Source organism: Macaca fascicularis, chromosome 10 (genome assembly GCF_037993035.2).
Source record: "Macaca fascicularis isolate 582-1 chromosome 10, T2T-MFA8v1.1".
In the NCBI taxonomy this organism is placed as follows: domain Eukaryota; kingdom Metazoa; phylum Chordata; class Mammalia; order Primates; family Cercopithecidae; genus Macaca; species Macaca fascicularis.
The window spans coordinates 26,492,395-26,515,253 of NC_088384.1; the positions used below are offsets into that span (position 1 = coordinate 26,492,395).

A 22,859-nucleotide genomic window follows, 5' to 3' on the forward strand; every position below is an offset into this window, starting at 1 on the left:
TATGCCATTTTATTTTATATTCCTTCTTCCCCTCTGTCCTTCTCTCCAAGGCCTGAGATCTCAGTAGCCCAGGGGAAGGGAGGTAAGGGTATAATCAGGGACTGTGATGGGACGTGATTGAGATTTCTCTCTTCTCTCTCATTTTTTTTCTTTTCATCAGATGCTCTTAGAATAGAATTTTGCTGTCTTGGCTGGCCGTGGTGGCTCACGCCTGTAATCCCACCACTTTGGGAGACCAAGGCAAGTGGATCACCTGAGGTCGGGAGTTTGAGACCATCCTGGCCAACATGGTGAAACCCTGTCTCTACTAAAAATACAAAAATTAGCTAGGCATGGTGGAGAGCGCCTGTAATCCCAGTTACTTGTGAAGCTGAGTCAGGAGAATCACTTGAACCCAGGAGGTGGAGGTTGCAGTGAGCCAAGATCTGCACTCCAGCCTGAGCGACAAGAGCGAAACTCCGTCGAAAAAAAAAAAAAAAGCCGAGTGCGGTGGCTCACGCCTGTGATCCCAGCACTTTGGGAGGCCGAGGTGGGCGGATCACGAGGTCAGGAGATCCAGACCATCCTGGCTAACATGGTGAAACCCCATCTCTACTAAAAATACAAAAAATTAGCTGAGCTCAGTGGCACCCACCTGTAGTCCCAGCTACTCAGGAGGCTGAGGCAGGAGAATCACTTGGGCGGAGGTTGCAGTGAGCGGAGATCGTGCCACTGCACCCCAGCCTGGTGACAGAGCGAGACTCTGTCTGGAAAAAAAAAAAAAATTATTTTCTCACCATACCAACTAAAATCATGTCATATAGCTCTGTCCACATATTCAGGGAACAATAATGTAGGATCCCAGATCTGGTACTATGGCCATGTGGCTTTGGGCGAGTGCCTTTACCTCTGTGAACCCAGAAAATCTGAGGCAGGTCTCAGTTAATTTAGAAAGTTTGTTTTGCCAAGGTTGAGGACATGCATGTGACACAGACTCAGGAAATCCTGACAACATGTGCCCAAGGTGGTCGGGACACAGCTTGGTTTTATATATCTTAGGGAGAAATGAGACATCTATCAATATATGTAAGAAGTACATTGCTTCAGTCTGGAAAGGTGGAACAACTTGAAGCAAAGACAGGAAGACTTGAAGTGGGGAAGGAGCTTGCAGGTCACAGACGGGTGAGACACAAACGGTTGCATTCTTTTTAGTTTCTGATTAGTCTTTCCAAAGGTGGCAATCGGATATACATCTATCTCAGTGATCAGAGGGCTAACTTTGAATGGAATGAGAAGCATGTTTGCCCTAAGCAGTTTCCAGCTTGAGTTTTCCTTAGTGATTTGGGGTAGTTTCCTTTCACACCTCTTAGCCTCAGTTTCCACTTCTGCAAAATGGAGATAGTAATGCCTCCTTTGGTTCTGGACTCAGTCTTGGCCCCTCCACCCTCATTTACTGGAACTCTCTGCCCCTCAGCATCACTGAGGATGGGGCTGGGAACCCATTTGTCCTGAGTTCCCATCATCTACCTTTCTTAGGTTCTCACGTGAGACTTTGAAACTTAAGAGAATGCGGCCGTAGGAGGAGAACTCTAGAAAGGGTGAGCCTGGGACCCTCCTGGACTGTGTCTTGGAGAAACCCCAAAATGAGGTATGATGAGGCCATCAGTTCTTGGCAGGAGCAGCATCTACACTGACACTGCAGTCTGCATCTGATTCTGCTGTCAGGAAAGGGCTCCCAGCTCCCCATCTTCTTGGCTTCCAAGTCACTGTGCATATTGAGAGCTTGAGCCCAGGACAGGTATAAACTCTAGAGGAGCACAGTTTGACACTTTTTGAAGTACCAGCTTGCCAATCCATTTCTAGGTCAACTCCAGCAGAATTCAAATAACCAACGGGATTGTGGAGACTTTCCATTACATGAGGATGTGGGACAGGGACCCTCCAGTGTCTTCCTGGCTTTCTTTTTTCAGATTTGTAGGCACAGTCATTTCCAGGCTTTGTAGGTGCAGGGCTCCTTGCAAACGATGGATGCCTCTTGTTTTGATGAAGAGAAAATTACAGCACTCCCTCTATTGCCAAATAAAGACAGAGTCCCTTTCTAACTGATTTTGCTTTACCAGCTGGAGAATCATTACCTTTGGCATTGCTGAAACAGTTCAAAGAGAAAATTAAGAAACTTGGGGACCACAGTGGGATTATTACAGAGAAGAGGCAACATGTTCCAAGCACCAGTAGGTGATGTGCAAACTGAGTTTGAGCTGCTACTTGCCGGCTTCCACTTGCCCCACCTTATACTGGGATCTGCCCGAGGCTTAAGGAATCTTCCCACGTGAGACTGATTTGCATTGAAGTGCTTGAAAAGTGGCACTTTTGAAATGAACCACTTGAAATGAATCACTGTCCTTCAGTCCATTTGAACCCCTTGGGTATCTTCCTAGATTTTCTATTAATGTTTTTCTATTGTTCTATTCTGTTTTAAAAAGCTGTCAAGTTGTTCTTATGGTTCGTACTGGAAGATAAATAACAAGCTGCGTTCTGTGTGATCTATGTGTCTTCAGAACAGTGGAATCACTCTTGGGGGCTGTTCGTGTATATTCTTGGGTGGGTGTTTGAAGCCAGAAGAGTTTGATTATGATGAGCTGGATGGATGGGGGAGCAGAGGGAACAAATCCAGGTGTTGTTTTGCATCTACCACAGAGTCCAACAGACCTAGATTCAAATCCCAGCTCTGCCACTGATCAGCTGTGTGGCCTTGGGCAAGTAATTTCACCTCTCTGAGCCTCGATTTTCACTTCTGTGAAACTGGGATAAGAAAGACTCCCTTAAGGCCGGGCGCGGTGGCTCAAGCCTGTAATCCCAGCACTTTGGGAGGCCGAGGCGGGCGGATCACAAGGTCAGGAGATCGAGACCACAGTGAAACCCCGTCTCTACTGAAAATACAAAAAATTAGCCAGGCGCGGTGGCGGGCGCCTGTAGTCCCAGCTACTCAGGAGGCTGAGGCAGGAGAATGGCGGGAACCCGGGAGGCGGAGCTTGCAGTGAGCCGAGATCGCGCCACTGCACTCCAGCCTGGGCAACAGTAAAGACTCCCTTAAAGAGAGAACTGACCATTGAGTGTTTCTGTCTGCTCAGCATCCTTCCCTCCTTCTGGTACCAGCACCCCCTCAACTTTGGGGAACTGTAACAGTGACCTTCTAATGAGACTCCTGACATGGCCCTCCCTGCCCAGGGGTAAGCACATGACCCACTGCAGGCCGATCAGACTCCTTCCCTGGGATTTATATATATACCAAGAGAGGAAAGAGAAGTTCACTGTTTCCTCTGGAGCAACTGTGCTAGGGGATGCCAGCCTAGAACTGCCTATGACCTTGTCTCCTGCAGATAGGAGTCAGGTATGGCTGGGTCCAGATGTTCAAATGAAGTTCTTAGAGTTCCACCTCTCTCCATCTCGTGCTTCTGTTCTCCTCCATGCTGGCTTCCACAGAGCCCATGCCCAACTCTGAATCAATCATTTTGACCAGGCTTGATTTGCCGGAAGGGCTCATTTATCCATCTTAAAGCCCAAGGTGGCCACAGACTGGCTGTGGGTGTTTTTTTTGTTTGTTTGTTTTGGTTTTTTTTGAGACAGTGGCTCACTGTCGCCAGGTTGGAGTACAGTGGCACGATCTCAGCTCACTACAACCTCTACCTCCAAGGTTCAAGCCATTCTCCTGCCTCAGCCTCCCAAGTAGTTGCGACTACAGGTGTACGCCATCACACCCAGCTAATTTTTGTATTTTTAGTAGAGACAGGGTTTCACCATGTTGGTCAGGATGGTCTCGATCTCCTGACCTCGTGATCCACCAGCCTTGGCCTCCCAAAGTGCTGGGATTACAGGCATGAGCCACGGTGCCTTGCCAACTGTGGGTCATTTTTTATAGGAAGATTAGGGTACTGCTCCCAAAGAAGAGCAATGCGTGAACACAGGAGAAATCAACAGATTGAGTCCCGGCAGAGAAAGCAGCACGTGCCCAGCTGTAGAGATGAGAATGTTCCCGGACCAAACTGAGGGTCAGGCTGCTATTTCTCATGGCCCAATAATGAGATGCAGATGAACTGGGGAGAAAGAGAGTTTCTATTTCTGTAACTGTTACAGGGAGAAGGCCTGGAAATTATTGCCAGACCAACTCAAAATTACAAAGTTTTCTAGAGCTTATACACCTTCTAAGTTATATGTCTACGTGTAAGCGTGCATTCATCTAAAGATATAAGTGGGCTGGGCGCAGTGGCTCATGCCTGTAATCCCAGCATTTTGGGAGCCTGTGGTGAGCAGATCACCTGAGGTCAGAAGCTCAAGACCAGCCTGGCCAACATGGTGAAACCCCATCTCTACTAAAAATACAAAAAAGTTAGCTGGCTGCAGTGGCGCATGCCTGTAATCTCAGCTAATCGGGAGGTTGAGGGAGAAGAATCACTTGAACCCAGGAGACAGAGGTTGCAGTGAGCTGAGATTATGCCATTGGACTCCAGCCTGGGCAACAAGAACAAAACTCCATCTCAAAAATAAATACATAAATAAATAAATAAGTGATTAATTTCTTTTAATCTATAACTAAGGTCTGAGTCGTGAAGACCTTCTTCTGGAGCCTCAGTAAATTTACTTAATCTAAATGGGTCCAAGTAATGGGGCGATTACCCTTATCTTGTCTCCTGCTAAATCACGGGGATTTGGGGGAGTTCCTTCAGACCTCCAATAAACTTGTTTGTGGAGGTCTGGGGAGTTTCTTCAGACCCCCAGTAAAACTTGTTTAATCCTAAAATGGGTCCTGTTAAGAATTCCTTCGTTATTTTGTCATGCTTTGAGGCCCAGGAAAGGTCTAGGCAAAATTCTTGGTGGGCTTTTGTTCTATTCCAGCATTTGTATGAGGGCACTGGCTTTTAATATTAAACTTAACCACTCACTCAGTACTGAAATAGTTGTTATGGAGGCCTGTATTTGGTGAGACCTGGCCTGCCACAGGAAGAGGACTTCTGTGGGCTTTAGAAGTTCACTGTGAGACAGAAGGAGAGGCACAGGTGTTGAGTGGGTGACAAGAAAGAGCCTGAAGAGAGAGGTTGGAAATAGATTCTAAAGGGCCCCAAGTAACAGTGTAGTTTCCACATCAATGGGATTATTTGCATAAGGGGTGAGTCAGGTCCTTAACTCCTTCTCCCCAACCCAACATTGGCTTGAAAAAAAAAATTTTTTTTTTGAGATGGAGTCTCGCTGTGTCGTCCAGGTTGGAGAGCAGTGGTATGATCTCAGCTCACTGCAACCTCCGCCTCCCAGGTTCAAGCAATTCTCCTGCCTGAGCCTCCTGAGTAGCTGGGACTACAGGCATGCACCATCACACCCAGCTAATATTTGTATTTTTAGTAGAGATTGGGTTTCACTGCATTGGCCAGACTGGTCTCGAACTCCTGACCTTGTGATCTACCCGCCTCAGGCTCCCAAAGTGCTGGGATTACAGGCGTGAGCCACCACACCCAGCCCACTGGCTCAAAATCTTGTACTTAATAGACACTCACTAAATATTTGATGAGAAAATAAATAATTTTCAAATTCTCTAAAACAAGGAAGAATTATAAAAACAGAAGGAACAGAGAATATGCGCATGCCAATTAAACATTTAGTTTTTGAGTGATAGCCATGAGCTCAGAATTAGCCTGGGCAGTTTTCTTTTTTTTTTTTTTTTTTTTTTTTTTTTGAGACGGAGTCTCGCGCTGTCACCCAGGCTGGAGTGCAGTGGCCGGATCTCAGCTCACTGCAAGCTCCGCCTCCCGGGTTCACGCCATTCTCCTGCCTCCACCTCCTGAGTAGCTGGGACTACAGGCGTCCGCCACCTCAGCCGGCTAGTTTTTTGTATTTTTTAGTAGAGACGGGGTTTCACCTTGTTAACCAGGATGGTCTCGATCTCCTGACCTCGTGATCCGCCCGTCTCGGCCTCCCAAAGTGCTGGGATTACAGGCTTGAGCCACCGCGCTAGCCTGGGCAGTTTTCATAAAGATGTTGAATTCTCAGCACAGTCCTTGAGGTAAGGATTATAATAATAGTAGCCAATGTTTATGGAACACTATGTGCCAGACATGGTGCAAAGTGCTTTATTTACATAGAGTATCTCCAGTGAATTCTCAGAACAACCTTATGAAGTAGATATGATTTCAACTTTCATTTTCCAGAAGAAAAAACCATGCCAGAGAGATAAAGTGGCTTGCCTGAAGTCACACAGCAAGAAGGAGCAGAGGTGGGATTTGAAATTGGCTACATGATGATTTCATAAAACTCTCGAGTGTGTTCTTTGTGCCTCTCCCAGGAGATTTTTATTTGTTCATTTCTGGCACAAGGATGATTCTCTCGGTGGCCCTGGAGAAGATGATGGTCCTCCCTTGGACCTTGGTCCTGTGGGGCCAGCTAATGATGGGCAGGAGGCTGGCCAGGACTACATTGAGGATAGCGGTCGTGTAACCCCAACCCAGACGGCACTTCCCACCGTGATACATGGAGGAGGCTTCGCAGACTTCCTTGACGAATGGGGAGGCAAGGCCGATTGGAAAAACCAGCAGACCCATAATCATGGCGGTAGCTGGAGATAGCAGGAAGGAAAGCCAGTGTGTTGGCCAAGGGGCACCTCAATAACTTTCCATCCCACAACTCATCCACCCTATATCCACCCATCCATCTATCCACCCACCCATTCATTCATTTGCTTATTTATTGGCTCATCTCTCCTTTTATCCACCCACTCATTCAACCATGCTTCCAACTATCTGTCCATTCACTAACCCATCCATTCAAACATACTCTTACCCACTTATTTTCTCTATCCTTCTATCTACATATCCATTCACACATCCATCCTTCTATCCATATTCCTACTTAACCACCTGCCTCCCACCCATCCATCTGCCCACCCATCATCCACCCTCATCTTCCATTCATCCATCCAGTCTGCCCATTTTCCTTATCCACTAAGATATCTGCCCATTCATTCATTGTTCATCCATCCACTTATCAACCCACTCATTTATGCAATTCCCTAGCCCACCCATCCATCTATTCACTTACTTATTGGCTCATCTCTCCTTTTATCTACCCACTCTCTCAACTACACTCCCACCCTTCTGTCCATCTGCTCATCCATCCACTCAACCATGTTCAACTCCACTTATTCTCTCCATCCCTCTATCCACCTATTTATTCACTCATCCACTCATCTGTCCATCTGCCTGCTTAGCCACCTGCCTCCCACCCATCCATCCATCCACCCATCCACCCATCCCTCATCCTACATCCATCCAACTATATTCCATTCTATCCATTTTTCCTATCCTTCCATCCGTCCATTCATCCATCTACCAATCCATCCATCCAGCAGTCCATCCATCCATCCATCCATCCACTAATGTATCCATCTATCTGTCCATCAGTTCATCCATCCACTTGTCAACACACTCATTCATCCATTCACCAGCTTACCCATCCAACCACGTGTTCATTCATCAAAACTGTTGGAGGTGTTGCAGTGGACATTAATGATACTAATGAAATGACTGGACACCTTCTTGCTTCCAAGGCACTCATAACAGAAATCAGAAGATCCCTGGCCTCCCTTGCTGCTCTCCAGCCACCCTTGTCTACTTTCAGTTCCCTGAACATGCCTTGCTCCCTTGTCTCCGTGCCTTTGTTCTTCGTGTTCCCATTACCAGAAACGCCCTTGCTTGTACTCTTGGCTAACTTCTACTCATCCTTCCAGACTTGGCTCAGGTGGGACCTCCTCCAAGAAGCTTGCCTTAACCCATCCATACACTGGGCCCATCCATACACTGGGCCAGGTGCTTCCTGGAGTTTTTTCTAGCATCCTTTGCTCATCCCCATCATGTGAAATATCCATTGACTGATGCCCTCCAACCCCCCAACCAACTAGACACTGCAAGCAAGCCTAGGACAAGGATCATGTCTCCATCAATTGACTCAGCAAATGTTTACTGGGCATCTATTATGTATGAAGCACTGTGCTAGGGGCTGGTGATAACAAGGCAGACAGACATGTCCTTGTCCTCATGGAACTGATGTTCTTTGGAGAAAGGGACAATAATCAACTAGGCAGATTCGATATTTCAGGTAAGTATATGCTATGAAAGGTATAAAGCAAAGTAAGAAGATGGAGAATCTAAGGAGAGGGAAGCTCCCTTAGCTAGAAGTCATGGAAGACCTCATGGAGGCAGTGATATCTGAGCAGAGCCCGTAATGAAGTGAGTAGCAAGACCTGCAAAAATCTGGGGAAAGAGGAGTCCGGCGGAGGGAGCAAGCATGGTATATATGAGCAACAGACTGCAAATCAGAATAGCCAGGGCACACTGAGCCTGGCGGAGGAAGGAAGAGATGAGGTTGGTGAGAGACTGGGGACTGGGTTAGGTGGAGCCTCATAGGCTACGGTAAGAAGTTCGGATTTTAATCGGAGTATGATGGGAAGTGATTGGAGGGTGGATAAGCCAGTCTGAGGGGCACGATCTGATGTCAACTGAACAGGACGCATTTGTCCAGTGTGTGGCCAAATAGACGCTAAGGGGGAGGAGTGAGAGCAGTGAGACCTGTGAGGTGCTTATTGCTATAATCCAGGCAAGAGATGGTGGAGCATTAATTGAATGAGGATTGCAATGAAGACCTGGCTAGTACATTCAAAAGCTATGTATAAATTACAGAAAAGTGACTCTTCTTGAGAGATGCAGTCTTGCAGGTTCACAGTTTAGCAAGTGAAGTATGGGCTAGATTTCAGCATCTCCTCAGTTCTCAGCTGGGCATGCTTGCACAGTGCACAACATCCCCAACTGTGTATGGTGGTCTTGGTAAGGATGACACGAAGTGGATGGATGAGAGAGAAACAAAGGGGGACAGATTATTAAGACTGGGTCAGCTAACAGCGGGAATGGGTGACACTAAGGATGCCATCTCTCCCTCCCCCTGATTTCTGGCTTGCCAAAGGACCAGGAATAGTCAACAATCTTAGGGTTTATCTCTGAGATCTGACCCAAGAGGCCAGGCTCTGCTCACAGACTCATTCATTCATTCATTCATTCATTCATTCCATAAATATGTCTAGAGCACTGACTATGTTCCTGTGCATTGGATTTACCTGCCACTGCCTGCACCCCCGGCATTGGAACACTGTTTCTTCTTGGGCACAGCCCTTTGGGGGCCACAGCCCAGGACAGGAGGAAAATTGCATTGAAGGCCAGCAGGAGCCAGCCTCCGAGGAGCATCACAGCTGAGACCTGCAGGGAAGAGACAGAAGGAAGTGTGTTGGCTAGGACAGGGGCAGGTGCTCCCTCTGCTCATGGACCAGCTTCTGAGTCCTTGCAGCATGTGGTCTGTGCTATTACGATTTCCATTTTACATAGAAAGAAACTGTCCAAGAAAATAAACTGTCCAATAAAAGTCCAAGAAATTGAAGTCATTTGCCTCAGAACACATGGGTAATTAAGTGGTAGAGCCATAATTAAGATCCACACTGACTGACCAGCATATAGTACCTTTATTAAGCACTTGCTACGTGTCAGGATCATCAGGAGAGGCACCTGGTAGCTGCCGTTACATCACCCTTATAACAATCAATTTTGAAGACTGTATATTCTTCCTTAGACGTGCTGGACTAGGAGTCCTTTCCCATTCTCCCCATTGTTGATTTTGGCAACGTGCATCATAACAGGGACTTTAACACCTTAGCTTTCACTTTTAAACCTAGCAGTGTTTAGAGGGTGGCCGGGTAGGAGTGTGCAGGTTGTACACTGCACAACTCTCAGAGGCGCATTGCGGGCCATCATAGATTTGCAAACTGATTACAGTGACTTTCCAGCAGATGGCAGTAGAGCATCCTAAAGAAGGGACACCTTTTCCTAATTTGCACGAAGGTGCTATATTGGCTGGCAGCTGCCTTTGGAATCATCCTGCATGTTTGCTAAATTATCAGTAGCCAGACCCCACTCCACGCCTATGGAGACAGGGGCTCCGGGTGGAGCACAGAACTTGGCATTTTTGCAAAGTTGCACAGGTGTTTCTGAAGGGCTGTCAGGTTGAAGAACCTCTGTGCTCAGTTCTAAGGAGAGTAATGGCAAATTCGTAGCCACTGGGACACCTAGGCAGCGGGGAAAGCCTCCTCGAATTCCACTCAGCCAGCTTTCCTACCCTGATGAGTTTAACCGAGCCCCTGAAGACCCAGTGACTTGGTGAACCAGCTCTCACCTTCCAGGCAAAGTCAGGAATATCCTCCAGGGAACTGAAGGTTGCGCAGCTCTGGTTCCAGCTGTTGCCCTGAGGCCAGGAGCAGTAGGTGAGGATGCCAAAGGAGAAGGTTGGGGTCTGGAACCAGGCAGGGGAGATGAGGCTGAGGGCTGAGGTGCAGGTCAGAGAGAGCCCCAGAGCTACCCACACGCTGCTGAACATTAGGAAGTATCGCTGACCTAGGGGTCAACAGGGAAGATTACTGATGGAGACTGCAGGGACAAGGAGAGAAACGGACTGGCAGAGGTGCTCCCTAGCCAAGGACCTGGTGTTATGATCAGACCCCACATCATCAGCCCCCCTTGAGCCTGGAGATGCAAATGGGAGGTGCTAATAACTGTGGTCTGGTAGTGGGGGTTACTTTGTCCTAACAAATTCTAGAAGTACAACCCCCAAGTCCTAGAATAAATGTTAGCCCTTAAAGACCTTTGAACATGTGCCCCTCCACCTTCTGCATGGTGCATCATTCTCACTGGTCCATGCAAGGATCTTCTCATATTCTGTCCATACTTTCATTTATTCATGTGTTTGTTCATTCATCCATTTATCCATTCTTTCAGCCCATCAAGCCTCCCCTGTTCAAAAGGGCTGCTTCTACCCAGACGGGGCACCTTTTAAAAATTCACACACATAGAGGCCGGGCGCGGTGGCTCACGCCTGTAATCCCAGCACTTTGGGAGGCTGAGGTGGGCGGATCACGAGGTCAGGAGATCGAGACCATCCTGGCTAACATAGTGAAACCCCATCTCTACTAAAAATACAAAAAATTAGCTGGGCGTGGTGGTGGGTGCCTGTAGTCCCAGCTACTCGGGAGGTTGAGGCAGGAGAATGGCATGAACCCAGGAGGCGGAGCTTGCAGGGAGCCGAGATTGTGCCACTGCACTCCAGCCTGGGCAACAGAGCGAGACTCTGTCTCAAAAAAAAAAAAAAAAAAAAAAAAATTCAGACACATATGCTTGCTTGCTTGCTCTCTCTCTGTCCTCTCTCTCTCCCTCCCCCCCCCTCTTTCTTTCTTCTTTCTTTTCTTTCTCTTTCTTTCTTTCAGTGAAAAAAAGCTGGAGTGCAGTGGCATGATCATAGCTCACCACCACCTCAAACTTCTGGGCTGAAGCAATCCTCCCACCACAGCCTGCTAAATAGCTGGGAGTACTGGGGCACACCACCATGTCCAGCTAATTTTTATTTATTTTAATTTTTTGCAGAGACATTCCGTCACATGTGGCTAATTAGAAACCTTTTTTTCATTTTTTGTGGAAACAGGGTCTCCCTATATTGGTCAAGCTGGTTTCAAGCAGCACAGATGCTGTTTATAGCAGCCACCTTGTTTTTTTATTTTAATCATTTAATGTGTGTCATTTTGTGTGGAGTTAGGTTTGCAAAATTGGTGTGGTGCTGTATGCATGCATTTCTCATTGCTGCAGATGGTATTATCTTTATTTTTTTTTTGAGACGGAGCCTCACTCTGTCGCCCAGGCTGGAGTGCGGTGGTGCGATCTCCGCTCACGGCAAGCTCCGCCACCTGGGTTCACGCCATTCTCCTGCCTCAGCCTCCCGAGTAGCTGGGACTACAGGCACCCGCCACCACGCCCAGATAATTTTTTGTATTTTTAGTAGAGATGGGGTTTCACCGTGTTAGCCAGGATGGTCTCAAACTCCTGACCTCATGATCCGCCCACCTCGGCCTCCCAAAGTGCTGGGATTACAGGCGTGAGCCACCGCGCCCGGCCTATCTTTTTTTTTGTTTGTTTGTTTTTTGTTTTTTTTTTTTTTTGAGACAGATTCTTGCTCTGTCACCCAGGCTGAAATGCAGTGGTGCCATGCCAGCTCATTGCAACCTCTGCCTCCCAGTTTCAAGCGATTCTCCTGCCTCAGCCTCCTGAGTAGCTGGGACTAAAGGCACGTGCTACCACACCTGGCTAATTTTTGTATTTTTAGTAGAGACAGGGTTTCACCACATTGGCCAGGCTGCCAGGTGGTATTATCTCATGTTTTGCATTCTGTGTCTTACTTTTGGGCTGAAACAACATGGGTTTAGGATGCATTCATGTTGTCATGTGTACACCTGTTCTGCCTGTCTTGGTTTGGGTTCCCTTGAAGCAGATCCCAAGGGCCTCACCTCCTAATATCAACCTTGGAGGTTAGGGTTTCAAAATATAAATTCTGAGCGGACACAAATATTCAATCCATAGCAAGACTCTAGTGAGAATCTGTGAATGTGGTTTGATTTTGCATATATTTGTTCTTCTTTTTTTTTTTTTTTTTTTTTTGGCATGATACTGCTTTTCCAATGGAAATTCAAATGTTGGTTTTCTGTTTGTTTTGTTTTGTTTTGTTTTGAGACGGAGTCTTGCTCTGTCTCCAGGCTGGAGTGCAGTGGCACGATCTCGGCTCATTGCAGCCTCCGACTCCCTGGTTCAAGTGATTCTCCTGCCTCAGCCTCCTGAGTAGCTGGGATTACAGGCACAAGCCACCACGCCCAGCTAATTTTTGTATTTTCAGCAGAGATGGGGGTTCACCATGTTGGCCAGGATGGTCTCAATCTCCCGACCTCGCGATCTGCCTGCCTCGGCCTCCCAAAGTGCTGGGATTACGGGCGTGAGCCACCGTGCCTGGCCAAAATTCAAATGTATTTTAATAAAAAAGCAAGTCAGTGTAAAGTCAAGTCTTACTTAAATAATAATAGACATGGTTTCATGGCATGGTTGAGGCTGGAAGGTGATTTGCTAACAAACAGCCAATCCCGCCCTTGATGGCCAGAAAGGAAGACTGAAAGGGTGAGCCTGCCCAAGGGCACTCAGGGTCAAAAGCAGCTGAGCTGCCAACCAGGCCAAGGGCACCTGGGCAGCTTTGCCAGGCCCCTGCCGTACAACCTTGGGTTTCACCTTGGCCAACTAAGCCCAGCCACCCACTAAACATGGCGGGAATTCTGGGGTTGGAGGCCAACCAACCACTCCACCATATCCCTGGTGCGGTACCTGGGGCAAGTGGCCCCATTGCTCTGGGCCTCAGTTTCTCCATCTGTACAAGAAGATTATGAATTCCTTAATCTGGACTAGGGGAAGATAGTGTTGGGATCAGTCAGTGGGCGGGGTGATATGATGGAAAAAGGCAGAGAAGCCCAGATCCTCCCCTTCCCATCTATCGGAGTTTGGGGAGATGGCCTCACTTCTCTGGAAAATGGGAGTGAGGGTTGTTGTGAAGCTTCAAGGGGATAAAGTGTGTGTGTGTGTGTGTGTGTGTGTGTGTGTGTGTGTGTGTGTGTGTTTCTTTTGGTGTTGCTGTTTTCCCTACACCAAAATCAGCCTCTCCTTTGGGTTGGCAAGATCCTGAGGGGTGTAATTCCAGCCAGGAAGCCTGGAAGAGCTGAATCCACTGAGGCCTATGATTGTGCCTCTCTCTGGCTGCGCTAGTGACTGTCCAGGCGTTTCTCACCTTGAAAGGAGTTTTGTTCTCCAGATAATGCTCAATGTCACCTGGGAAAATCACGCCAACCGTCCAGGTGCCCAGAAACCTAAATGAGGCATTATAACCCGAAACCACATCCGACCAGGCTGCAATTAGCTGGAATCCACCTAAGGGAAGCTTGAAAGGGACTGAATATTTTCTCCTCTGGTTCAGTGCTTAACTTTTAATAGCAGTTAACAGTTTCTGTGCGCTCACTAGGCTTCAGTCTAAGCAATTGCATAGGTAAGCACTCATTACCTATAAACCCTGTGGCCACCTGATGAGGTAGATACTATTATCACTGTTCCCATTTTACAGATGGCAAAACTGAGGCTCAGGAAGCAAGCCATAGAACTGAGACTCAGACTTAGGGAATCAGGCTCGGGTTCTGGGCCCAAAGTGATATTAAGGATTTAATTTAAAGGCCAACGAACCCAGTGGCTTACTAGAGCTGCCCAGGGTTAGGGCATGGTCAACTCTCCTGACAGCCCTGCCCAAGGGGCACGGATGATTCCAGAGAAGCCACACGAAGGCAGAATCTCAGGAGGAGAAATGGGATTGGGAGTTTAGAGGTGGTTGCTAGGGACTTGATATGTCAAACCAAGTTTCCTTCTTCTTCTGGCTTCTATGTCTTTCTTCTTTGTAAACTGGAGGGGTTGATCAATCATTCATTCAACTTTAATGTGCCCAGCTCAGTGTGACTCCTTAACCCCCTACCCCCAGGATACAGTGGTGAACAGAACGTAGTCCCCACCTTCAAGGAGCTTAGAGTTTTGTGGGCAAGACAGACCCACAAGATATAGCAATATGTCCATGTGCTCATCCATTCAACAAATATTTATTGCGTGTCTACAATGTTGCAGGAACTGTTCTGGGTCCTGGGGATTCAGCAGTGAGGAAAACAGACAAAGCCCCTCCTTATGGAACATAGACTCTGGAGGGAGAGAGACAGGGAGGAAAAAAGCAAGTCAATATGTAATATGCTAGATGTCAATAAGTGCCCTAGAGAAAAATGAAGCGTTGGAGGGATATAGCAAGTGACTGGGTAATTGGGGGATGGTCATGGAAAGCCCCATGAGAAGGTGACCTTTGAGCTGGGCCTGAAGAAGGTGATGGAGGGAGCCACATGGAGAGGTGTCAGAGGAATATTACAAGCAGAGTGGGGAGCAGGTGCAAAGGCCCTGAGGTGAGTGTGCTCTTGGCACATTTGAGGATAAAAAGAGGCCCATGTGACTAGAAGAAACGAGGATAGGAAAGAGCGGTGGAACTTGTAGTAGAGATAAGGTCTTATTCTGTTGCCCAGGCTGGAGTGCAGTGGCGCAACCACAGCTCACTGCAGTCTCAACCTCCTGGGGCTCAAGCAATCCTCCCACCTCAGCCTCCCAAGTAGCTGGGGCTACAGGTATGCACCACCATGCCTGGCTAATATGTATATATATATTTTTTTAGAGATCTGTCGCCAGGCTGGAGTACAGTGGCATGATCTTGGCTCACTCCAACCTCTGCCTCTTGGGTTCAAGTGATTCTCCTGCCTCAGCCTCCTGAGTAGCTGGGACTACAGGCATGTGCCACCACGCCCGGCTAATTTTGTATTTTTAGTGGAGACGGGTTTCTCCATGTTGGCCAGGCTGGTGTTGATCTCTTTTGTTTGAGACAGAGTCTCGCTCTGTCGCCCAGGCTGGAGTGCAGTGGCACAATCTCGGCTCACTGCAAGCTCCGCCTCCCAGGTTCACGCCATTCTCCTGCCTCAGTCTCCCGAGTAGCTGGGACTACAGGCGCCCGCCACCACGCCCGGCTAATTTTTTGTATTTTTAGTAGAGACGGGGTTTCACTGTGTTAGCCAGGATGGTTTCGATCTCCTGACCTCTTGATCTGCCCGCCTCAGCCTCCCAAAATGCTGGGATTACAGGCGTGAGCCACCGCACCCGGCGGAACAATCCTAGGTTTTCAAAAGACCACTCTGGCTCCTGGGTGGAGAACAGGCAGAAGGGAAGCAGAGGGAGAAGCCTTCAGAACGTGACTCATCAGTCAGACAAGAGACAAAGGTGGATGTGGATGGACGTTAAGGTAGGGGCAGGGGAGGAGGACAAAGAGTGGTCAGATTCTGGATCGATTTTGAAGGGCAAAGGTCAAGCTGATCAGATTTGCTAATAGAGTAGGCCTGGGGTGTGAGGCAAAGTGAAGAGGCAAGAATGCCTCTAGGACTTTTGACCTCGGACAGAGAACCTGCAGAAGCAACAGGTTTACTAGGGCAGGTGGAGGTGTCTGAGTGTGAGGTTGTGTAAGCAAAGCTTGAGATGTGTATCTTCTCCAACCCACCAATCAATTGATATATACAGGCATGAGTACAGACACAGCTCCACACCATGAAAAAGACTGGGGTGACATTGGGGATGAGCACAGAGGAAGGGCACCCAGTCTAGCCTGGGGGGTGCAGGCCATGTCCAGGCTAAGATGCACAGATGGGCAAAATGGGTCTAGGGAGAACTTGTATCCTTTATCACATTCTCCCGGCTATGCAGCCAAGTAAGTCCAATTTCTGGGTCTATTTCAGCATCTGTTACAAATTGTGCCACCTAGGAGAAATTATGTACTGGCTCTGAGCCTCAGGTTCCCCATCTACAAAAGGAAGGTCAGTGGGACTTAACCCTTTGGAGGGTGATGCGTTCCTTTGAAGATATGATTTAAAACTACGGATGGGCCGGGCGCGGTGGCTCAGGCCTGTAATCCCAGCACTTTGGGAGGCCAAGATGGGTGGATCACGAGGTCAGCAGATCGAGACCATCCCGGCTAACACGGTGAAACCCCGTCTCTACTAAAAAATACAAAAAACTAGCCGGGCGAGGTGGCGGGCACCTGTAGTCCCAGCTACTCGGGAGGCTGAGGCAGGAGAATGGCGTAAACCCGGGAGGCGGAGCTTGCAGTGAGCTGAGATCCGGCCACTGCACTCCAGCCTGGATGACAGAGCGAGACTCCATCTCAAAAACAAACAAACAAACAAAAACAAAAAACTATGGATGTTGCCCAGGTGCGGTGGCTCATGCCTATAATCCCAGCACTTTGGGAGGCCAAGGCAGGCAGATCACCTAAGGTCAGGAGTTCGAGACCAGCCTGGTCAATATGGCAAAACCCTGTCTCTACTAAAAATACAAAAATTAGCTGGGCACGGTGGCAGGCGCCTGTAATCTCAGCTATTCAGGAGGCTGAGGCAAGAGAATCACTTGAACCTGGGAGGCGAGGTTGTAGTGAGCCAAGATCATACCATTGCACTCCAGCCTGGGTGACAGAGCAAGATTGTCTCAAAAAAAAAAACTGAAAAAAAGCCGAAACCCCAAAAAACAAAACTATGTATGTTTCCACATGCAGTCTCACACGAGCAAGCATGCACAATAGCACGCATGCACACACACACACACGCATAGAGTTGTATGTCATTTCAGAGGCTCATGGTCTCCCTGAAGCCCCTAACAGTCCCTGAGCAGTGTGCTTCATGCTATCCCAGTTTCCTTGCCTCCCCACTACTCACCTCAGGTCACTTTTCCCTCCAGACTCACCACGCTTTAGGTCAAGACCTTCCAACGTGGCCAGCTCTGCTCAGGCTCCGGCTTTGGATCCACGTCTGTGACCTTGTAAAATTCTCCTTTCCTTTCGAGGAAGAATTTAGCTTGTAGAACAATGCCCGGGCACACTTGATAAACTGGTCTGAGGGTGTGTGTGTTTGTGTGCGTGTGTGTGTGTGTGTGTGTGTGTGGTTTTTCCTTCCCACTTCCTTAAATCAATAGTCTTCACTCCAGGCTGCTGGGTAGGCTGAGCAAAGAGGGGAAAGCCAGCCCCAAGTGGGGACAAGGGGAGGGTATTGTGTTTTCTGGGTAGGACAAGGCACCAACAGGGATTAACTGATCTATGATTAAACGCCAGGTGTAGGAAACCACAGATAGAATCTCAGGAGGAGAAATGGGATTGGGAGTTTAGATGTGGCTGCCACTGTGTTCTCTACCTTTCTGCCCTCATAATTCTAGCCCAGGCAACTGATATGCATATTTGTCTGTATTTCTCATAGGACCTTCCCTGTGAGCTGTGAACTTCTCAAAGTCAGGCACTGTGTCTTAAATATCTTTATCCTTAGCACAAGACTTGGCACAGAGTAGGTGCTGGTATTCTTTTGCTATAAGTGATAGAAGCACCACTCAAATAGACGTGAGAAATGTGTTGGTTCACACAACTGAAATTCTCTGGGATGGGCTTCAGGCACAGCGGGATCCAGGTAAATAAGCAATGTCTTCAGAACCTCTCTCTCTCTCCATCTCTCAGTTCTGCTTTCTGCTCAGTTGGCTTCACTCTCTAGGCAGATTCTCTCTAACAATATTGTCCTTTGGTGGCTCCAGGCTGACATTCCCAGACTCAGCAACCCCACAGAAAATAAAGCTTCTCTTTGCACACTATTGTAGCTAGTGTTGTGCTTAACACTCAACGGACAAACGTGAATCCCATGCCCACCACCAGTCAATCATTGTGGCCAGGCAAATGGGATGCTCTGATTGGCCAGACCTATACCCTGTGTCCTGGGGTTGGGGGTTGAGGTTTGGAAAGTGAGGATCAAGTAAGGGTGTCGCGAGGCCTCACCCCCCTTGAAACTCCATGGACTGAATGTAGAGGATGGGGTTCTTCTCTGGAGGAAAACGGAGATGCTGCTGGCAGAGGGGAGATGGCTGCTAGGAAGGTGAGAACAGGAGACATTGCGTCAGTGCGCAGGAAATGCTAGCTTTTCCCTGTAGCTTAACAAATGAGCACATGGCAGTTGGTACTGTCGGAAGCAGGAGATTCCCAGCCAGTTAGAGGCAGAAAATCTCAGTGAAGCCTGTGGCTCAGGCTTTACTCAAATCCCAGCTCTGCCACCTCAGTCAGTGTGACCTGTGTTGGGTCATCTCTGCCTCCTTGGCCTCAGTTTCTCTACCTGTAAAACGAGGGCGTCTGGAGTGGTGGTTGCCAGCGTTTTTCCCCCGGTCACTCATTCAAGTATTCATGTATTCATTTTTCCCCTTTCAATCGATATGTGTTGAAGGGCACTGGAGTTAGCCTAAACTGGATTTGGATTTCAGTTCTGATGTTTACTTGCTGTATCAGGCTTGACTGATGCACCTTCTCAGGTGTGCTCAGCTGTGTCCTTCCCGGCCAGCCAGCAACTCTGGACAAGATCAAGCCTCCTCTCACTTCCGCCTGCAGGTGGCTTGGGTCAGTTGCTGCAGCTACTGGGCCACCTAGGCCGGCATCTCCCGTTCTCATTCAAGTAGACCTGACCCGCTTTAAGGGAGGGAGCCCTGGACCCTCTTCTAGACTCAGGTGAAGCCCTGTGTATGGAATTAGCTTCCCTTGGGGCTGTCTGCAGGCACAGATAACACAATTGGGCCCAATGGTGACTAATCATGGACAGGGGACGGGAGGTGCCGGCCAACAAAGTCTTTGCCCTTCCTTCATCCCTTCCATGGTCTGTTTCATGCGGCTTCTGTAGCCAGCCTAGTAAGGCATGTCTTACATTTGCTCTCCCTCCTCCCCTGCCTTGAAATCCCTTTCCCTTCACCCTTACTGAGTTGGATTTTATCCCTAATAAAGCATTAGTGCATAAAATTTGCCTTGGGCTCTGTTTTCCAGGGAGCCAGGCTGAAATACTAGCTGTGTGACCTTGGGCAACTTACTTAACCTCTGAGCTTCAGATCCTTCATCTGTAAAAGGTAGATAATAATAGAGTATCTCAGCAGGGCACAGTGGCTCATACTTGTAACCCCAGCATTTTGGGGGATTGAGGCGGGTGAATAGCTTGAACCAGGAGTTCAAAACCAGCCTGGGCAACACGGAAAAATCCCATCTCTATAAAAATACAAAAATTAGCCAAGCATGATAGTGCACACCTGTAGTCCCAGCTGCTCGGGAGCCTGAGGCGGGGGTATGGCTTGAGCCCAGGAGGGCGAGGCTGTGTAGTGAGCCAAGATTGTGCTACTGCACTCCAGCCTGGACGACAGAGCGGGACTGTGTCTTGAAAAAAATTAAGTAATAATAATAATAATAATAATAATAGAGCATATCTTATAGGTTGTTGTGGAGTTTAATGAGATAGCACAGGCAAAATATTTGGCTGAAAAAATGATAACCTTCATTAGTATCATCACCATGAACCAAACGCTGGATTCCAGCATGTGAAAACATTTATGCAACGTTGAACTTCATGAATATTTATTGGGTGTCAGATCTGTTTCAGGTACTACGCTAGTCTCTTCCCACAAGGACCTCACAGCCTAGAAAGTGAGTGAAAAGTAATTGGGCAATGATACGACAGTGTGATCAGAACTTTAATGGGTGAGGGCACCAGCCCCAGATTCTGCAACATCTAATCAGTTTTGGTGGTTAGGGATGGCTTTTTGGAGGAACCGATGTAGAAGCTAAGATCTGAGGGACATTGTTAACCAGATGATGGGGAGGCAGAAGGCAAAGACTTCCTGGTGGGGGTAATGGCATGGGCATAGGACTAGTGTTGAGGGAAAACATTTCAAAGAACATATTGGCTCTCACACTGAAGATGCAGATAAATTTGAGGAAAAACAAAATGGATAAATATGCACCAACGAAAATGCATGAACATGGCCTTTGCAAGGAGTGTGTGGTGTGTAGAGCTATACTGTTCAATATGGTAGCCAGGGCCACATGTAGATTTTAAAATTTATACTAATTAAAATTAAATAAAATGTAAGACTTAGTTCCTCAGTCTCCCTGACCTCATTTTAAGTACTCAGTAGTTATCTGTGGCTAATGTTGGACAGTGCAGATATAGACCATCTCCACCGTTGCAGCAAGTTCTGCTGGCAGAGCTGACAGAGGCTAATCAGGACAGACTTCCTGGAGGAGGGGACAGAAGAATGCAAAGAAAGGGTTCTGGGAAAATCCCTGGGAAGCACTGTGCTCTATTCTTAGAAAAAGAAAAGCCAGGGCTGGGAGTGGTGACGTGGGGGGAGGGAGGGGTGTTGCCTCTGGAAACAGTGTACAACCTGACACCTCTTTGGTCAGGGTCCACCTCTGGGTATGTGCGAGCTGGCATCTCTTACCTAGGCGGGAAGACACAGGAATGCAGGGGGAACCAGCTAAGGCGGGGGCTGAACCAGGAAGTCCTGCCCCTTCTGGGTCCAGGTTCAGGAGGACTCTGGGAGTTGTAGTTCAGCACTTCTGGAATCCCCTTAAAGCTTGACAGGGATGGAAGAGCTGACACCCGGCCTGGGCTGGGCATCTCTTGAGGCGGAGAGTAGGGTTGATGGTCAGGGCTGGGGACATGTCTGGGTTTGAGTCTCCATGGGGCGTGGGAGGAGGATGACTGTCTTGTCCCCTCCCATCCTTATGTTCTGGAATGGAGAGGAGATGCCAAGGTGGAAGCCTGCATTGGCTGGGGAGCTGAGAAACATGGAACATTCCGTTAAACAGAACCCCCAGCCTACACATTCTGGTTCATGGAGATTTGCCCAGGAGAGACAGGAAGTTCCCATAAGGTTAGGGAGGAGGGGCAGCAGATGCATGTCATTAGCTCTTGGTCATTCATGCACTTAGCATATATTCTTTGAGCACCTGCTGTGTGCCAAGCCCTGTTCTAGGCACTGGGAATCGGAGGTGAAAGAGAGAGAGAAGTCCCTTCCCCCAGGAGGTCTAGAGAGAAGAGCAGACAATCAACAATGATTTGCCTTTGCTGGTGTAACATACACGTCATGTAAAAGCCTGACTTAAGTGGATTTTGAAGGATTTTAAGTTTCAATCCAGCCGTTCCTGGTCTCCTACTCACAGACTTCTCTCTGGAAGTGGTAGTCGTCTGTAAAAGCGACTGGGTTTGATCCTTTTGATGACTGTACTCAAGATACACAGATGATAAGGAGAATGTCCTGAGACATGAGACCTCATGGGACCTCTGCCCCCCAATTCCTGGGTTCCAGCACTGTACACAAGTCCGTTGGGGGTTCTCAGGCTGCTGTTTGGTAAACAGGGTTTACCCTGTCTGGGTCTGAGGGTGATGATCAGACCTTCAAAAGGCTTGTGGTGCAAATGGTGTGGAACAGGAGCTGCCCTTGTTTCTTACACACACCCAACAACTTAAAAGCAAAATGAGGCAAGAAGTCTCCCCACCAATCCTCCTGAAGCCACACAACGTGATGTCCTTTTCTTTTCTCTTTTTCTTTCTTTCTTTTTTTTTTTTTTTTGAGACGGAGTCTCGCGCTGTGTCACCCAGGCTGGAGTGCAGTGGCGCGATCTCGGCTCACTGCAAGCTCCGCCTCCCAGGTTCACGCCATTCTCCTGCCTCAGCCTCTGAGTAGCTGGGACTACAGGCGCCCGCCACCACGCCCGGCTAGTTTTTTTTGTATTTTTAGTAGAGACGGGGTTTCACCATGTTAGCAAGGATGGTCTCGATCTCCTGACCTCGTGATCCACCCGCCTCGGCCTCCCAAAGTGCTGGGATTACAGGCTTGAGCCACCGCGCCCGGCCTCTTTCTTTCTTTTTCTTTTGAGACGGAGTCTTGCTCTGTCGCCCAGGCTGGAGTGCAGTGGTGCGATCTTGGCTCACTGCAATCTCCAAGTCCCGGGTTCAAGCCATTCTCCTGCCTCAGCCTCCCGAGTAGCTGGGATCACAGGCATCCGCCACCACGCCCAGCTAATTTTTGTAATTTTTAGTAGTGATGGGGTTTCATAATTTTGGCCATGCTGGTCTCAAACTCATGACCTCAGGTGATCCACCCGCCTCGGTCTCCCAAAATGCTGGGATTACAAGCCACCGCGCACAGCCTGTGATATCCTTTTCTTTTTCAGCTTTATTGAGGTCTATCTTGCTTATAATAAAGGCACATTGATTTTAGGTCCTCCAGTTATTTATGCTCTGTACATTTCCCATAGGAGCACATGTCACAGAGTCAATTCGATATACTCGCGAAATTATTTGTTTCAATATCTGTAAGCTGCACAACAGCCTGGATTTTGCCAGCTGCCCACCACTGGGTCTCCAGGACCCGGTATACAACAGGTGCTTAATAAAGATCTGCTGAATGAAATGAGTCAAGGATAACAGAACAGGTATTTTCTTTCAGAGGCGACTTCCTACGATTCTCTCAACTTGTCAC

The 22,859-nt window shown here is 48.2% G+C and overlaps 1 protein-coding gene across 1 annotated transcript; it reads right to left on the bottom strand.

The window, feature by feature from the left end:
- Positions 1 to 6,086: 6,086 nt before the first annotated feature.
- On the bottom strand, positions 6,087 to 17,386 carry LHFPL7 (LHFPL tetraspan subfamily member 7). Its single transcript, XM_015457382.4, has 4 exons — positions 17,246 to 17,386; positions 10,237 to 10,454; positions 9,131 to 9,269; positions 6,087 to 6,580 (listed from the first exon to the last, which is right to left on the bottom strand). Exons 2-4 carry the CDS (start codon positions 10,435 to 10,437, stop codon positions 6,318 to 6,320), a joined length of 603 nt encoding a protein of 200 aa, XP_015312868.3. The 5' UTR covers positions 10,438 to 10,454; positions 17,246 to 17,386; the 3' UTR covers positions 6,087 to 6,317.
- Positions 17,387 to 22,859: the final 5,473 nt, after the last annotated feature.

Excerpts from the sequence above, each read along its gene's own strand:
- LHFPL7 (XM_015457382.4), bottom strand. The coding sequence starts at position 10,437 with ATGTTCAGCAGCGTGTGGGTAGCTCTGGGGCTCTCTCTGACCTGCACC. Across the intron at positions 9,270-10,236 it reads TTCCTGACTTTGCCTGGAAG|GTCTCAGCTGTGATGCTCCT; the intron begins GTGAGAGCTGGT and ends TCTTCCCTGCAG. Across the intron at positions 6,581-9,130 it reads GGGGGTGCAGGCAGTGGCAG|CTACCGCCATGATTATGGGT; the intron begins GTAAATCCAATG and ends TGCTATCTCCAG.